At 41.6% G+C, this 17660-nt stretch overlaps 1 protein-coding gene across 3 annotated transcripts in view; it reads right to left on the bottom strand.

Annotated features, from left to right (window-relative positions):
* Positions 1-337: 337 nt before the first annotated feature.
* Positions 338-17660, bottom strand: part of dnmbp (dynamin binding protein) — a 55273-nt gene continuing 37950 nt past the window's right edge. For 2 of the 3 annotated variants that reach the window (XM_058620943.1, XM_058620945.1), the window contains 13 exons: positions 8774-8979; positions 8335-8434; positions 7858-8005; positions 5978-5995; positions 4918-5117; positions 4402-4532; positions 4205-4309; positions 3960-4088; positions 3523-3858; positions 3250-3444; positions 2930-3125; positions 1680-2359; positions 338-1375 (listed from right to left, as the gene is read on the bottom strand). In XM_058620943.1, the coding sequence (XP_058476926.1) occupies positions 1190-1375; positions 1680-2359; positions 2930-3125; positions 3250-3444; positions 3523-3858; positions 3960-4088; positions 4205-4309; positions 4402-4532; positions 4918-5117; positions 5978-5995; positions 7858-8005; positions 8335-8434; positions 8774-8979 (2630 nt within the window). In that variant the 3' untranslated portion in view covers positions 338-1189. The remainder of the gene's footprint in view (positions 1376-1679; positions 2360-2929; positions 3126-3249; positions 3445-3522; positions 3859-3959; positions 4089-4204; positions 4310-4401; positions 4533-4917; positions 5118-5977; positions 5996-7857; positions 8006-8334; positions 8435-8773; positions 8980-17660) is intronic. The other variant, XM_058620944.1, reaches the window with a different exon arrangement.

Below are 17660 nucleotides of genomic sequence, written 5' to 3'. Positions count from 1 at the left end.
TGTCTACTCAGCTGTTTTTTGTAAACATTAGTGAGTGACCTGTTTCTCAATATGTGGGAGATAATCTTTTAAAGCAAACACTTGATATTCTGCCACTGTCTACGTGGAGACAATATGTGTGTTTTAATGAATATTCCCTTCTCAAAGTGACTGTGATTCCAAATAAAGGATCATATATGGGACGTTTTTTTCACAATAACCCTTGTCGTTGATTTTCCCACAATAGCAGAACATATAGATGAAGCGGAAACTAGAAATTACTCAACCTGTTTAATCAAGTAACCAAAAAACTCATTAATTGGCCCAGACAAAATCGGCACAAATATGCACAAAAAAATGAGATGTTTTAGATTTTTTAATTCAAACAGTGATCACTTTACAGTGGGTGCAATATGGTATTTTCACTGTTCAGCACTATATATAATGTACATGGGGAGCGTGAGGTGAAATCCTAGTACAGATCGTTCACCTCCTCTTACAGATCAAAGGGTCATCGCCTGTTTACACCGTGTCAACCTAGTGGAAAAAGAGATTTAAGAGAAAAAATGGTCCAAGGGGGAACACAGTGAGCACTTGTAAACAGTATTTCATATGCCATTCAACTTTGTCCCCAGTCTTCATCCAAAGAGTCAAAATTGATTTCATGAAAACACTCTGAATTGTAGTCGGTGGCTCCACAGACACTTTAAAAACTGGCATCCAGTGACTAATCATCTTTAAGTGCATCGGCTTGGATGTAAATGCATCAAATATTCACACGTCATTGCAAGAAAACACAGCGCTGACGCCGCGTTGTGCATATTTTTGCGTTATGTTTCTGTCTGAGCCCCAAAAACCTTCACATTTCCATTGCAATCTCCCAACTTGCCAACCTTAAAATGAGCATAAAGACAACGTGGCAACAACTATCTGGTGCAATTCACAGGTTTTTTCAACGGAAACAACAAACCTTTGGCTGCAGTTTCCAGAATATAAAAAAAAGTTTATAAATACAGGTGTATAATGCTAACGTTCAGGAGCAGCAGGTCAGTCTCTCTCTCATCATCAAACTCCATGACAACAAATCAAAAATGAGTCACTGCAAAAAACACTAAAAGGCTTGTTCGTTGCGGTTTGTTCCGTCTGCTCGCAGCGGAGTGAGCCTTCTTCAAGTCCAAGTGCTGTCAGAGGTACAGGATCGTAATCTTGTTCATGTGTATTCCGATTTGCGGATGTAGTTGGAAGGCACGTAGCCTCGCTGGCCTTCCACCTCGCCGAGCCACCAGTCGCTGTTGCCGTTCAAGTCCTGGAACTCCAGTATCCGCAGCCGCTGATTGGCCGAGATGCTCAGTTCATTGGCACAGCGGGCGCTGAATGAATAGATGGCATAGTAAATCTAAAAAAGAGAAGAAAAAATATTAAACATTAAGTTATTAAAAAGTGGGTTTTTTTAATGACAATTTCTGTGTCTGGGATAAAAATTAAAACACATCAGCCAGAATTTAAACATTTTTATAGGTTCAGAATTTAACACTTTATCACTCATTTTTCTGCTTGGTGGCAGCAGAAGAAGCTTTAACTACTGTCACACCATGAGATAAACTGGACTTTGTAATCTTTGCTTTGGTTACTTACTGATAAGAGCAGTGAAGGCCACAAAAGACAGATGCTCAAACTCTCTCTCTCTCACTAAATCTCACCTGATGACCGTCCACCTCACTTTCCTGCTCTGGTTCGGGTTCTGGCTCCGGTTCGATGTACTCGTCTCTGGCGTAAGCCGATCTCTTTTGGCCGCCATTGTCTCCATTTCTGCGCTGGTATGAACCGTAGGATTTGTCCGCGTGTCCATGGCGCTGCTTCGTGTGATTGTTTCTGTGCGAAGAGGACGAGTCCGTCTCCGAGAGGTCCGACGTCTCGCGGTGGCTGCTGGAGCTCGTGTAACTTGTATCGTACGAGTCTCTGTGGTTTCCTGAGTGTTGGTACAAATGATCCGCGTCTCTCTGACTGGGGGAGTGTCGCTGTGTTTGCTCCGAGAGCTCCTTTCGGTTCGAGACGTTTCGGGGCGACGAGGTTATGGAGTTGCTTTGACTGACAGAGTCGGGGTTGGGCAAGTCTCTGTGGTGACTTTTACGAGGGGAGGCGGAGTCCAGCGACGGGTGAGGAGGCGAGTGACTCTGGGTGTGTGACGACGAAGAAAAGCTGACCGTGGCCGTTTCCTGGTTGAAGGTCAGCGTGCTGTTGCTGTTCTGGCGGGAGAAAACGGGGGAGGAGCCACCGTAGCCCGACTCATTGGACGACTGGCTCTCGATGGACAAGTCCGACTGGCTCCGGCGCGGGTTGTAAGGTTTGAGGAAGGAGCTGTACACGAAACCCTTGGTGACTGCAAAACAAAAGAAAAACAAAAGGAACAAAGGAATTTATTACTGCACCATTTTACCTTTTATAAAACTTTTCCTTAGCTGAGGATGAGGCGTTTGGAGCCTAATGTGTTTTCCTTGGAATAATTTGATAATAAACTGTTTGATTTCTGAACTATTTCAAATAAAAAGCTGAAGATCCATTAACATGAGTTCGTACTTTTCCAATACTATAACACGACAATAAAAATAATAATAATAACCTGAACCCAAGAGACTTGTTTTTTTGTCAGAGACTCATGACTCTGTCCATGATGCACAGTTGTTACCATAGCTACCTCCACCACCAAGGACATTACAATGTCTGCCATGTTTGACCATCTGTCTCTAAGCAGCAACATTTCAAATCATATTTTCAAGAAAATTTCCATATTATGGAAATAGACCAAGAGAAAAGAAAGACCTAAACAAAACATCATGTCACATACATGAGAGTGATATGCACATAAATATGTAACAATATACAGATATACTAAAGCTAGTGTGGCCCATACAGTGCAAAAAAAAAATAGGTTGACTTTTAAATAAACTACCTCCATTATCAATTAGCCAGCGGTTGTTGCTGCCCATGGGATCCTGCTGCTTAATCACACCCACAAGGTCTCCTTCCTGTATAAAGACATCCAGATCCTGGGCAGCATTGAAGTTCCTGTCAGCCTGGAAGAGTCTGTCAGGGCCGAAGCGAACCAGAAGTCCCGCACGGTGCTCCTCGGTCTGCTTGATGATTGGCTGAAAGTGACAGAGACAAGAGTCTTGCTTAGATCATGTCAGCGTAAAAATGTCTTACTCTACATACTGTGTAAAGTTAAAAATAAAAAGTAATTTTATAAGAAATAAAAGAAGTCCAGCTCACAGGTCCCTGCAGTTGCTTTTTAGAGGTCTGCTTCTCCAGAGTCTTCTTCTCGAAGGGCTTCTTCGAGGTGGTGGTGGTGGCCGGAGGCAGGTTCTCCGGGCAGAAGCTGAAGCTCTGCAGAAGTTGGAGAACTCGTCCATACTCCTTTTGGAACTGTGCGATGAGGTTGCCCTCCCTGCCAACTTTGCTAGAAAACTGAAGAAAAAAATTCGGCGTTAATAGCGGACTTTGGAAATCAGAAAATAGGCTTTGATAACACCCATAAACACTCACCATGTGCAGGATAGGCTTCAGCTCTCTCAGCGTCGTCTGCATGAAGTCCTTCTGAGCCTGAGCGAAATCCCTCACGCAGCACGTGAACAGCTCCTCCGCTCCGCTGTGGAACTTGGGGAGCTCGTCGAGGAGTTGGGCGTTGAGCGCCTCGTAGTTGTTGCGCGCCACCTGCAGCTCCTCCTGGATGCGGCGGTCCTTGAGGCGATCGGCTCGCTCCTTGCAGTTGTCGTAGTCCAGCAGCTTGTCGAAGCGCTTCTGGATGAGCTTGTGTGGCCCGGCGAACATGAGGAGCAGCTGGTTGAGCGGGTTGATGACTAAAGTCTCTGTGCGCTCCTTCTACTCAGGCGATGTGAGAGGAGAATGTGATCAGAAGTCATTCCCAGTACAATTATTATTAATTTTACAGCGCCTCGGCGAGGCTTGAGCGGGTTACTTACAAATCGTGTGAACTGTTCTTCGCTGATGCAGCGGTGAGCTCTGTGGAAGAGCTCGGGGTCCAGCACGCTGCGCTCTGTGTAGATGTCGCAGAAACTGATGGCTGCCAAGACTTTTACGGATGCCGACTCCTGCAAACACAAAACGGAAATATGGGATATCTTAACAAACCGTGCAGCATATTTCTAACAATACCGAGACAGTACTTTAAATAAAGATAATTATGATTATGGCAATCAGCGCTTACCCTGATGTGTTGCAGGTACAAGGAGATGTCCCTGATAAAAGACTTGATGAGCCTCTCCTGCAGCCTGAACTTCTTCTCAGTGTCATCAAACACTTCATCTTTGATCTGGAACAAGAGGTTAAAGCAGACGTGTGTTTTCATTCACGCAGTCTTCCCTCCACCGAATGTGAACTTTAGAATTCGCAGTAGGGTCGTACCTGGGGTGCAATTCCCGTGAGGTGCTTGAGGTGGCTGCTGACACGGTTGGATTTTTTGATAATGGAGTGCATGCTCAGCTTTGAGATCTTGTCAATGAACGTGTCCTCGTCCCCTTTCCTGTACTTCACCACTGTGGACAGCAGAGGGAACAGTTGAGACGAGAGGGCACAAGCAAACACCTGACACTTGACAGGCTTTGTGGAGTTAATGAAGGTAATGGGGGTATTAAGCACATCCCCTGCTGGTCCCCTGCCTCTAAAACCAGCTTGACACAGACATGTTTACACTCAATGAGAACATGGCTCAAAAGAGGTATCAAAAAGGAACAACTGATTTAAGTGAATTCACAAAAGCTCAGGGAATAATATCCATACATTTTTAAAGCTATGATATCTGAAAAAAACATTTCCAATTTCATTTTTGTAAACCACACAATCCCCACAGTTCCATTTAAACCATGACGTGCCGGGTCACACATTTTGTCCGCAAAAACTGAGGTAGAGGTGGATTTTTACCGAGGTCCTTCCTGCGCTTGTACTCGTTGATGTTCACGTTGATATTCTTCACGTCCAGCAGGGCCTTAGTCAGCTGGGGCCGGTCGTGGTGGCTCTCCGGCGTGGCCCCCAGCAGCTCCATCAGCAGCAGCGGGTAACGCATGACCCTCTGCACGGGCTTGATGAGGAAAGAGCCGAGGTTGATGTAATTTGTTTTACCCCTGAACAGAGAGAGTCGGAGATGACGGAGACTATTTCTGTACGTGTATACGATAAGACCGGACACGTTTAAACGAAATGTTTCTTCCCATGTTCACGTCACACGTCGGTTTGCATCATGTGGATTGAATATGATCCAATGATTCATCACATATGCACAATTTATATGCTGATGATGACAAACACGGTACAAGGGAAAGTACGATATTGATTTTTGCTGAGTTATAATGCCATCGAGAGAACAAACGGCTCCTAACCTGAGGGATTGGGTTGTTTAGAGCCAAAGTAAACTTGTTTTAAATTGCATTAAAACACAATGATACCAAATAATTCTTTGGTTTTGACTTGTAAAAGTAAATGATGTCAAAACATAGATGTAATTAAGTAGACAAAGGCAATATATGTATCCCTTGTATAGAAAGCATTAAAATCTTAACAGTTTACAGTCACAGAAAACAAAAAAATCATGTCATAAAAACAAAGAAAATAATGTTTTGTCAAAGAATTCTGACGACACCTGTGGCTCTAAACTGCTGTTGCCATTTTAGTCCAGCAGATGGCATTAAAAAGCTTTTCCCAAGCCCAACAAGCGGGATGTCAAATGATGTCTCTTCACAACAATACGCACATGCACATGCACAAACGACAGCGTTATTAATAATAGAAGTCCATGTCAATCAAGGCAGGGGAAAAAAATCAAATGACCCGTTATAGATCGGTCTTTAAAACTCAGAGAGAGATAGAGAAGGAGAGGACAACGAAGGAGAGAGATCTCATTCCCGGGAGTTAGTAAGAAAAAACCATGCAGTCAGGATGATTCTCACGCCGGAAAATCACGACGACGCTCGTTATGGAGACTTACCACTCTCGATAAATGGCCCTGGTGAGGAGAAGAATGGAAAGGGACAGAAAGATAACACAGACAGGATTTATGAGCCTTACACCTTTCATCAAATATTAAACTCAACTGTATATATATATATATGTACATAAAAATAAACATGTTTCCCCAGAAATCAAATACTGGATTTCACTGGGACTTTGCTCCATGAATACAACCATAACGGCAGCTGTTTCTGTGGTTGTTAAGGGTTTTGTTTTGGGAATTCTCTCTTAGAACCTGGACTGTCGCCCAGTGTTGCAGTAAAATGTGTTGGTTCTAGAAAGTGGCGGGCAGCGCACATGACCTTTTCAACGCTGAATAGGTTTGCAACACGCACGCACACACACACACACACACACACACACACACACACACACACACACACTTTACAGGACACACTTTATGGCCCTGGTGAGGCTGCACACTTAACTTTAGGCTGTATTTACAAAAGAAAGCGTCAAGTTGCGGCGACAAACGGCGGGATTATCAGAGAACACACGCTGAGCTGTACATTGTGCACAGTGTCCTTTTTGTTTATGTAGATTTTGTTTTCGTGTCCTTGTTCTTTTTGAGAACTTCCGGTCGAAGCGACCTGTGTTTATCTTCAAACTATGACTGTATATATATATATATTTAACAGACACGCATCAGTGTCTGAGTCACTGATGGTGAAACTGCAGGTGAAACCAGGCAGGGCACATTCTCCAACTGCTCTACATGACTGAGAGTGACAGAGACACAGACATCGACACACACAGAGTGTTGAGCAGCTGTTCTTAGGACACGGCAATTCATTTGGACAGCCTAACTCACCACAGAATGGCTTTTAATGCCCAATAGTGTGGTGACAATTATTATTTTTTGGTTATTTTGTTTCATGAATTTGTCTTTGCCGTTGTGTTTTTAATGCTTTTATTTTGTAAAGCACTTTGGTCACCTGGGAGCTTTTATAGAAATGAAGTAAAGTACATTACATTACATTACATTAGGACCAGGTTGACAGGAGTATGATTATGTTATCTGTTTACAGTGTGTTCAAGTTTAACTGTGTCTCAGGATAGAAATAAAAGTTGTTCTTACATGTGCAGATTTCCTCTGACTCATTACTTACTGCACACATTAAAGTTCAAAGTCTGCTCATAAAATAATTTCATGCCAACAGCAGCTTTGAACTCTGAGTTTAAAAACAAAATAGGAGAAAAAAGGAGAATCAACACCAGGAGTGGATACTTCACTCACGCACAGCGAGCTAAAAAGCACTCACAGTCGTGCTTTTACCACAGAAACGGCTTTGACTTGACACCAGTGGAAAAGCACATGTGTAAATAATCAATTGAAACGCATGAATGGAACACAGATAATGTGCTTTTCTGCTGGTGCCACATTAAAATGGCATAAAGTTGATCGTGGTGAATTTCCATTATCGTGACACACAAGGGGGAGCTTTTATTTTGAAGTTCCCGTCATAATCGTGAGTTGCCAATTACTTTTGGCCATAATTATTGTGACGTACCTAATTTAGTCACCATAAATAAATATTTAAACAAAAGTGTGCTGAGTTCTAGTTTGAAAAGCTTTCAATAATAATAATAATAATAATAATAATAATAATAATAATAATAATAATAAAGTGCTTGTACTTTCTTTTGCTTTGTCACAAACACTTCAAATAATAAATGATTAACCAGCCTCTGATAGTCAGTGTTTTACTTTGTATTACTCATGCTTTGTTTTCATGCTTATACACACACGCACACACACACATACACATGCACACCTTTGGTGCAAAGTTACATTTTCAACAAGGGTCAAACTCAAACTCGCTCACGTGTGATTTAAAATCACTCTCAGTGGCTCACCTCAGTCTCTCCAGACACTCCAGCACGTGATGCTGGATGTTTTTGTCTTTCTCGTAGCTCTCCAGCAGAGAGATGGCGTCGTCGTGGTTCTGGCAGTAGATCTTGTACACCTCCTCCAGCTCGCCTTTAAAGTCCAGAAAAACACGTCCTGAGAGGACAGAGGACAGAGACACGGAGCAGGAAAAGACAAAGGGTGATTCAGCCGAGCATTCAAAACAGTTGAGTCAGTAACCAAAGTAAGAAATCCAGTTAGTTTCAGGGAAATGATTTTCTTTTACTAGAAGAGTTTGAAAAATAATGAATGGTGAATGCTTTGTTTTTCACTGATTTCAAAAGAAAATCATCAAGCAATGACTTCAAATCATCTTTCTCTCTGTTTCTGATGTCAATAAAACTACAGTAGCTCTGCAGTAGACTGGACTGCTGGTAAAACACTCACTACGAGCAACATGCATCTTTTAAAAAGCGCCTCCTCACCGATGGAGTCGGTGTCGTGCAGCGCGTCAGAGAGCCGCAGTGACAGGTCGATCACAGAGCCGATGTTGCCAAACAGTCCCTCAAAGTCCACATTCTTCGCCTGCAGGAAGAGCACAGAGATGATGATGATGATGATGATGATGATGATGATGATGAGCGTTCAAACCATGAGGAAACAGAAATCATTGTTATGTCTGGAGTAATTACAACCGATACTCAGGAACTAGATATCAACTACACTCCCAGAAGTTAAAGAATGGGCACATTATGTGGAAAATAACTGCCCCATATTCACTCTTTTTGGTTTTAATCTAAATTTGATCATTTTGGGGATAAAACCTGTGTTCATCTCAATCCCTGGATGTAATCCTAGAATATACTAATCAGTCAAGGTTAATATTTCGCAGTTCTCTCGGCTTCAAAAGCGACACTCTCGTACCTGCTTCTTCCTCAGTGGCTCGATGATTTCCTCGACACACATCTGCAGGTCTTTGATGTAGTCCTTCTCCGTCTGCAGCAGCTCCTCGATCACCTTTGACCTCTTCTCCAGCATCCTCTGCTCCGGGTCCTCGCTCCCGGTGTCGGCGGTGGGGGAGGAGTCCGAGGCGGGACACGGTTTGGGTTGGGACGACACGAGCGTCATCTCTGGGAAAGACAAGGAAAAGGAGACAGATTTCAGAGTCGTCCTTAGCTTTTGACGACCATTTTAAAAGCACTGTAAGATTGCTTTCATTTAAAGCTTCAATGTGCAACATCTGCTGGATACAGTTTTAAGCTCCTTGTAGCACAAACGCCACAATATTCTGAATCCAAAAAGGGAACAAAGAAAGCAAAGAGAAACCTTCCCAGCCAATGTCCTTATTCACTGTAACCAAACGTGTCCCTGTGGACAACCACCCACCCACACATTCACCCATCCATCCACTCATTCACCCACCCGGCCCACCCTTTACTCTCTGTCTTGTCTAGCTTTTGATCAAGGTCTCTGCTATCACTCGGGCAGGGCTGATCTCTGGGGGCTCCCTGGGACTGCGGGGAGAGCCTGGTTCATGCACCACTGCTTTTTATGAATGGACACAAAACTGGAGTGGACTCAGCTTCTTTGTGTGCGGCACAATGGCCTGTGACAGCGACTACAGACTTACAGGCTCTCGGGGACATTAAAGAAGAGGCAGTTGGAGTGGGACTGAGAGAGATAACACAAACGGATACTGCATATGCACATATATAAAGTCTGCATGAGTATGAGTGAGATTATCGGCAGCCAAATGTCGTTAAAGCTGCAGTATGCAGAGTTTTTTTTGCACAATTGATCAACAATTCCATAAAAATACTTCTGTAATAAAAAGTTCTTAATAGAATCGAAGGGGAAACCTAAAACATGTCGATGTGGGCGGAGCATTTCAGAGCAGGAGAGATTGACAGCTCGGGACAGAGCGCAGATTTCCCAAAATGTTAATAACATGCAAATTAAACTCAAACAATCAACACCTTTTCTTGTGACACTGCCTACTGCAGCTTTAAAGCATCAAATAATAGTGTAACTTAAGCTAAACTCATAAATGCTTACATTGATTGTAATAGAAATGTGTCAAATGTATTCTATTGAGTGCAACAAAGTAACTTTTGTTATCAGATACATAAAGCAAAGCACAGTTTCTCTGTGGAGTGTCATAATGTAAAACTATCAAGATGAACGTAGTTACAATAGTTAAAAATGCACTTAAACACTTTCCACCATTCATTATTATAATGCACCATATCTCCTATAGATAACAATAGGGTGATGTTGTTGACAGATACTGTGCTGTAGCATCAATAACTCTGTGTTGTAAGGTTGTGTTCATTTCTGCACCAGTCATTCAGAGCTCATCACTAGTGAACAGACGCTGTCAGACGATAATAAAGTTAACAGCTTCACACACAGTCAGGTGGCTGCAACATTACAATTGTGCTGTTCAGATTATAAGAAATAATAATAATAACAATAATATACTATTTTTTTTTATCAGACCTCATTCTTTTAAATACATACATTACTTTGTGTGAACTCAGGTTTGTGATCTTTGGCCACCGTGACCTCTTCCCCTCTTTCTCATCACGTGACCTGGCTACAGCTAAAGCCAAAGGAGCTTTTCTCATCTTTAACACCATGCCATTTATCTCTCTCCCTCCCTGATGCAGCGTCCATCAGTGTACGCTCTGCCGACTGCCAACACGCCAGCGCTTCCCCTCTGGTGAGGGAAACAGTTCACTAATGGGTCAAAAAAGTCACACGGCGACGGGAAACAAAAGGGACTCCGAATTGAGTTGGAATCAATCCACTTATTCCCACGTTTGATCGTCTGCACACACACACACAACCACATTGCATGCTCCACTTCACAGGGTTAAATATGCAGCTTTTTTTTTTCAATCATAAACACACTGTGGAGGCTGCTATGCTACATTTTGACCTACTTCTGTGGAATTCCACTTTGTGAAGTATAGAAAAGAGGGTACACACTTGTTTTTCACACACACAACATGCACAACAAGATTTAAAATGGGGGATTAAGAATTTGAATTGTCGATCAGACTAGTTTGAGAGAATAAACCAAACACAAAATCACAGGAGCCAATAAAGTTAGGCGTCAGTCAGTCCGTCCGTCAACACCCTCACAATAAATACTTCACTGAACAGTAAGCAACACAACAGTGAGTGACTGCAACAATCAGAGACTAATCACTCAGTTCAAACAACAAGCTATTGTTGAAACCCTCATTGTGGTACAAAGCCAGCAAATTTAAATTTCATGATTTTATTTGAAAGCATTGCTCAGTGTGCAATGTCCAAACTTTCCTTCTGTTCATTTCAGAAAATGGTCCAGGTGCCACTGCACATACTTCAATGACTTCAATATTTTCAGTATATTGTCCTTTTTTTCTCTTCCTCTCGTTTACAGTTTACACTGACCGGCCCACTGATGACGTATTGATTCCCAAGGAAACATTGTATCCCTTGTTTCCTACTGGGAAACAACGTTTCATGTTCCAAACCAATTCATTTTTGGCATGAATGTGCCGGTTCAATATTTGCTTCTAGAACTCAAAGAGCTGTGCTGGTACGAAAGCCCTGTCAGTGAAAACCTGTGAATTACGCAAAGAAAAACTGATTCCAGCCACCTACCAAAAAGACTCGCCTGATCAATGCCTGTTTAGTCTACAGTATCTTTGAGAAACAATTTATCTTGCTGTTAAACTGCATTTTCTGACTGGAAATGGAAGTTGGTAAACCACTCTGCACCAAAGTCCATAGAGAAAATCAGCATTTTAATTTTTTCTCCCAGGGCCACTGGAGCTGCTGGTCTGCTGCTGCCTGTTTTAGTGCAGTTGTGTCACTTAGGTTTATCCAAATGAAGAATTTCAAACCCCAAAGTCCCCAAATCACACATCTGAACTTACTGACAGAGGCAGCAGTGCAGCAAAAACTCCTGTGTGCTGTGATGTGAAATGGCTGATTTTCTCTATGGACTTTATTTTAACCCTGGAAAGTCCTTTGTGCTTTTTTTGCTTGAAACCAAATATAATAATAATTATTATTATTATTATTGTTATTAATAATAAGAGGTGGCCTGACTCTGCAAGGGGCTTCTGAGGGTTAGTGTTATGTTCTTTCCCTTCCCTCATACGTGTGTGAGTCTCTCTGCATGTGTATAAGTATGTGTGTAATGGGTTGCAGGTGTACATGACTGACTGTATGCGAGTGTTTACGTGAATCCTGGAAGCTGATTGGTCCTGCACATGAGGTTCAAATATAAGAGGCGGGATCATCTCACAGTCAGCAGACGTTGCATTTAGTTTTTAAATAAACCTTTAAAATGATTTGTTTGTATGTGTTGCTGAGTCCTACACTGTTTTTTGGTTTAATTGCTCTCTATAGCTGGACAAACTATGGTGTCTTATTGAAAAGGATGCCTCAGCAGACAAAGGAAATAGAATTTCTTGACCAATATTAAAGGTTCTTGTGCCAGTATATCTCTGAACAATATGGATATAGTGGCAACAATTCCAGCTCTCAGCAGGTGGAATCAATAGTGTTGGGCAGAGTTTCCACTAAATGCAGATGGTCTTAGTCATATGGATCAATTTCAAGAGAAAAACCCTAGAATAGCTTTTAAAATGTTCCAGATCTGGTAAGGTTTAGATTTAGTCTAGTAAACTTAACACTCAGACATTTTCTAAATGTTTTTTTAACTTGGAGCCAGTCCTTCATTCTCAATCCGACCCCATGACTCACAGTCCACGCTAAGCTAAATACACTGCAGACTGGATATCTGGGTCTGTCACAGCAGGGAGTGGATTTAATTGCGATATAAAGCGACGCAACCTCTCACCGCGCCGCACCTTCTGTCTTCAGCCACCCACAGTGACTACAATCACAGTCACAGCTCACGTGTTCATCAAGGGCTCAGCGAAACAAAGATATCAGGTGGAGTGAACCTACGACAGCTCAGTCAGAGGATAAAGAATTGTTGAGTGAGAAGATGAGTGAGCTGGAGTTTCTCATCAACCCACAGAAAATCACAGGTGTAAAAATGCTAATCAAACACGATGAGAAATAAAATACCAAAAATATTTTCCCTCTGCACAAAAAGGGGGAGAAAGGAGAAGATGATGAGGCGTCACCCACCTGCTGCTTGTAACTTTCTTCAAACCACTTCAAAAACAAACACACACATGCTCACACACATGTGTGTGTGTGTGTGTGTGTGTGTGGTGGGTTTAAACAACACCATCCATTCTAATAAGATAGTCCATTGTCAGTCTCAAGTCCAGCTCTGTAGAGGACAGCCCGCTGCAGAGACTCCATTCCTGAGCTCCAATTACCATGAGAATGGATGGGAACCCACCATGACTACACTCACACACACACAAACACAGGGAGGACAACCAATCTGGAAAACGTTAAAACCTGGAGCTGGACTATGCTCCTCGCTGTCCCAGAACAGGTGGCACTTGTTATTAAAATCTTAGATTTGTTTCATTTTACTGATTTTGAACTTTGTGTGGTGGAAAATCAGGTACTGACCACTTTTACTGTGGCTGAAGGAGGAAAATACACAAAAATTATTTAATTTAAATGACAATTTTTTTTGTCACTGTGTTAATGACTTTGAAACATGATGGAGCATTACCATGTAGCAAACCCTTAAAGGAATGCAATGCAATGTTGAGCTTAATATTATAAATCACTTGCTTCTATTACAAAGGTTGTGATTGTGGTTAATTTTTCAGCCCCAACTGTCATTTCCAAAGCAGCACTTCAGCATGTGTTTAGCGTTATGGACTGAACAGATCCACTCCAGTCAGGTCCAGTTCTGACAAAGTGTCCATTTCATGTTTCATGATCTGCTGACCAGGCTCCTACTCTGACAAGCTGAAATCTATCAGAAATACACGAATCAACAAATACTCCTCAGTCTAAGCAAGTTCACTTGTGTTTCGGGATATTTTTTAACACTTAACTACACATACACACCAAACCATCCCAGTCATTTCAAGAGAAAACGTTATTTTTCTGAATTGAAATGACAAAAAAGCCATTTCTCAAGTGAGACTTTTCTAAACTCAGTGTCCGACGTGCGGTCAGAGTTGCTGCAGTGGAGTCACACAAAGTCTAAAGTTTGCCCTGTCTGCACTAAGCACTCTTAGGTCAGACACAATCAGTGCTGTGTTTTTTTTCTGCTCCAAAGTTCACAGCAGAGAAACGCAGTTGCCAGGGAAACAAAAAAAGAGTAGCGGGGCCCCTCCTCATATCAAGCCAAGATTTTGAGAGCAGGGAGCGGCTTTGGTGAAGAGTCACGTGGGCAACTTTTGTATGGGAATGTGTGTGTGTGTGTATGTGTAGCAGTGGGGGGGCGGGTGAAGTTGGGAAAATTTCATATGAGTTTCCAGAAAACACAACAGTATTTACCTGGCAACCCGAGACAAGCCATGACTTGAAAATGAATACGGACTTTAATAAAGAAAACAAATGAATCCATGACGCAAGTAACTGAAATAAAACTGAAATGTCAGCACAGGCAGTGTAAATATTAGCAAGAGCGTTTAAAAAGGGACCTGAAACTCATGTGCTTTCACACATTAACTTTGTTTTTCTGGAACAAAGCAGCACTAATGCTGTAATCTTAATAATCGCGACGGTCTGAGCATCTTACTGGATAATGCGACTGTTTATGTACGTGCTTTTGCACACGCTTATGCTTTAATTTGACAATAGAGCACGGCAGCGAGTGCTAGAACAACACTTTTTCTGGAAGTTCATTTCACACAATTAATTTCCTGCAGTGATATTTCTTACAATCCTTACAAAACAAAATAGTTCCAAGCCTGGGATCTAAGTCATGACCTTTAAAAAACTTTCATGCAGACTGCAAAAAAAACCCCATTATAACCTAGAAAAAAATAATTATTCTGACAGTGCAGGAACTGCACATCCCATAAACCAATAGTTCCTCGATGAATTTAATTTAATTTAACCCTAACTAAATATTGTGTTGCAGTACATTATGTCTCATATGTACTGTAGATCTTGCTTTAACATGTTTTAAGGGAAATAATCGCTGCTCTGCAGTTAAAGGTGCAGTCCATAATTGGTTTCTTAATCGCTTTTTGCTTTGTTGAAGTGGAAAAAAAAGATAAAAACTCGGTCAGACTGTCTCAGATTAGCTTGGATTGGCTGGTGGAGTCATGAAACTACCTTGCATGGAGTGTGTTCATGTCTGTGTTAGTATAATTTTCATGGTAACGCTGAATTCCAACAATCAGAGATGTCACAGCAACGTCTGAGGATTGTGGGTAGTCTAGTGTTTCTCCCTGACAATGCAAACTGTTATACAACCTTGTCGACCTTGGATGGACATTATGTCTAACAATCTGTGCAGAAACTGAATGGGATGTTTTACTTCCAGAAGCACACATTATACGTGCTTTTTCATGTATTTATCTCATTCCCTTTGTTCACTTTTGAGCCACCTGCTGTTGTAATGAAGTTTATTTAGTGGCATGCCTTCCTGTTTATCTTATTTAGGGTCAGATGTCAAAAGGGCACATTCCTGGTCTTGGTAACATCTCACAGCGACCTGTATAAACACTGGTATTCCTGGTAATCACAGCCTCGGTTCAACCCACACACGCTGTACTGATACTTGCATCATATTATTATTATTGTTCTTAACGCTGTGTTAAAGCTGTGGTGCACAACTTTAACATTTTTCTTATATTAAAATCATTGTCAAATGAGTTCACACGGTGCTGATTAAGTCCATCAACTCAACATGATACTTTGTTGTGTTTCTCAGATTCGAAAATGACTGGAAATATAACAAAGCATCCACAAACGGTAAATTCTACGACTCAGTCGTTCAGGTCTGATAGTTTTGCTTGACAGAGCCAGTTTTCAGATGAAGGACGTAGCAAACAAATATTGTTGCGTCATTTCTGTTCATGAAGACCAAACACAGGCAGAATAATAACATCATCAACTGCTCAAAACAAACAGGTTACACACTGCAGCTTTAAGTGTCCTCTATCAATCACCAGCTCTGCATGTCTATAGGTGGACACGGCTGCAATCTAATTACCATGTTGAATTAACATGTTTCTACAATGTGTGACAATGAATCCATGGCTTCCTTTGAATTTCTCATTTTGTCTTTGATTTCTATGACGAATACAGTTCAATTACCTCAAGAGAGCTTTAGCTTTGCATATGTGCAGAAAGAGAGAGAGAGAGAGAGGGTTTGGTGGAAGCGAAAGCTTTCAGTGAGAAGCCCATTCACACAAAAAAGACCGCTCTACTTTCTCCAGGTTAATGGAAAAGACGACGACAGCGGGCCTGTTGTTTCTAGCAGGTGCTTCAGGGAAACACAGAAAGGTTTTAAGACATTCACGAGTAGTCTGAGATCACTTTTATTCACGCGTCTACCGGTTTAAAGTATTTCCTAAGAGTCTATAAACTTGTGGGAAAATCTGCTATGAGATTCTGAGCTGAGTGAATGTTCAAGATTGTATCAGATGGTAATTGCTGGACAAGTGAAGACAAAGGCCTGCCTCGGGGCTTTGTAGATTTTCCCACAAGTGCAACGGCACAGTTGTGTTACACTCTTCTCTGCACTGTACTCACAAATGACAGTTTTTAGACAATTACAATGAAAAAAACAAGACGTTTTAATTGTGAACAATCTATATCTATGGAATATACTACACTGACATTGAAATACTGTGTTTTTACTGACTAAAGTGAGGCTTTACCTCTGTGGTGTAGAGTAACAGTTGAAGAAAACCTGCATGTGTCAACATGCAAATAAACACGTCCCTAAACTAACGTCTTTAATTTCAGAGCCAACATCTGTAACTACTGTGACAACTGTATAACAAATGTTGCAGCCTTTACCTAAAATTAACATCCAAATGGGTTTATTTGGTTAACATTTGTCAAGTGCTGAGTACGTGCTGAGGGCTTTATTTACAACACAATATTGGGAAAGAACTTTGATGGAGTTAATATAGGGTAAATCCAAAAAGAAAGGAAAAAAAACAGCATTAGAGGAAGAAACATGGCCCCAAGATGACCTTAATATCACAAGAATACAGAAGTGCAGGATGTGATCGAATTCATGTAACTGTTGTCAAACTCAACATACTACATACACATTAACCACCGCAAAAAGTCTGTAAGTATGCTGGTGAGTAAATAAGTGGTCAACCATATATTTTTTGGAAATTAAAACGCCAATATTTGGCACCAGTGTAACAATAATCTTATCTTCACCATACATTTGTGTGTCGATGAGACATCATTGAGGTGTCACTACCACATACGCTGGTGGTGAGAATGTGTCCTTATCAAGAGTAAACGCAGTTTGACGGGAAAGGCCACAGGGTCAAAGATCATTTAGCTGTTTTTTCCCACACTTTTACCTGAAAGGGTAAAGACAACACCGGTCCTGGACATTTATGACCCACCTTCACATTTTAACATTACTGTAAGAGGCAGCCACAGCCTAAATATAAACATTGACGACCTTGAAATTTGCATCTTGACCATTTTTTTGGCAGTTTGTGAAACTGGAAATTCACAAATGTCAACTGCAACCAGGCACTTTCTGGACAGCAGTAGCTGTCAATCACCCCCTCATGTTATTTATCATCTATTTTCCTCTAATTGAGAACAGAATGTATGAAATTGACATATTGTGCTGTTGAAGAAGACCTAAGAATAATGATCGAGGCCATTCACCCCTTAGGAAAAAATGTTTACTCACATCATAAATCAAGTGAAA

The sequence above is a fragment of the Solea solea genome, chromosome 21, assembly GCF_958295425.1.
Source record: "Solea solea chromosome 21, fSolSol10.1, whole genome shotgun sequence".
Lineage (NCBI taxonomy): Eukaryota > Metazoa > Chordata > Actinopteri > Pleuronectiformes > Soleidae > Solea > Solea solea.
This window is presented reverse-complemented; position numbering and strand designations above follow the sequence as displayed.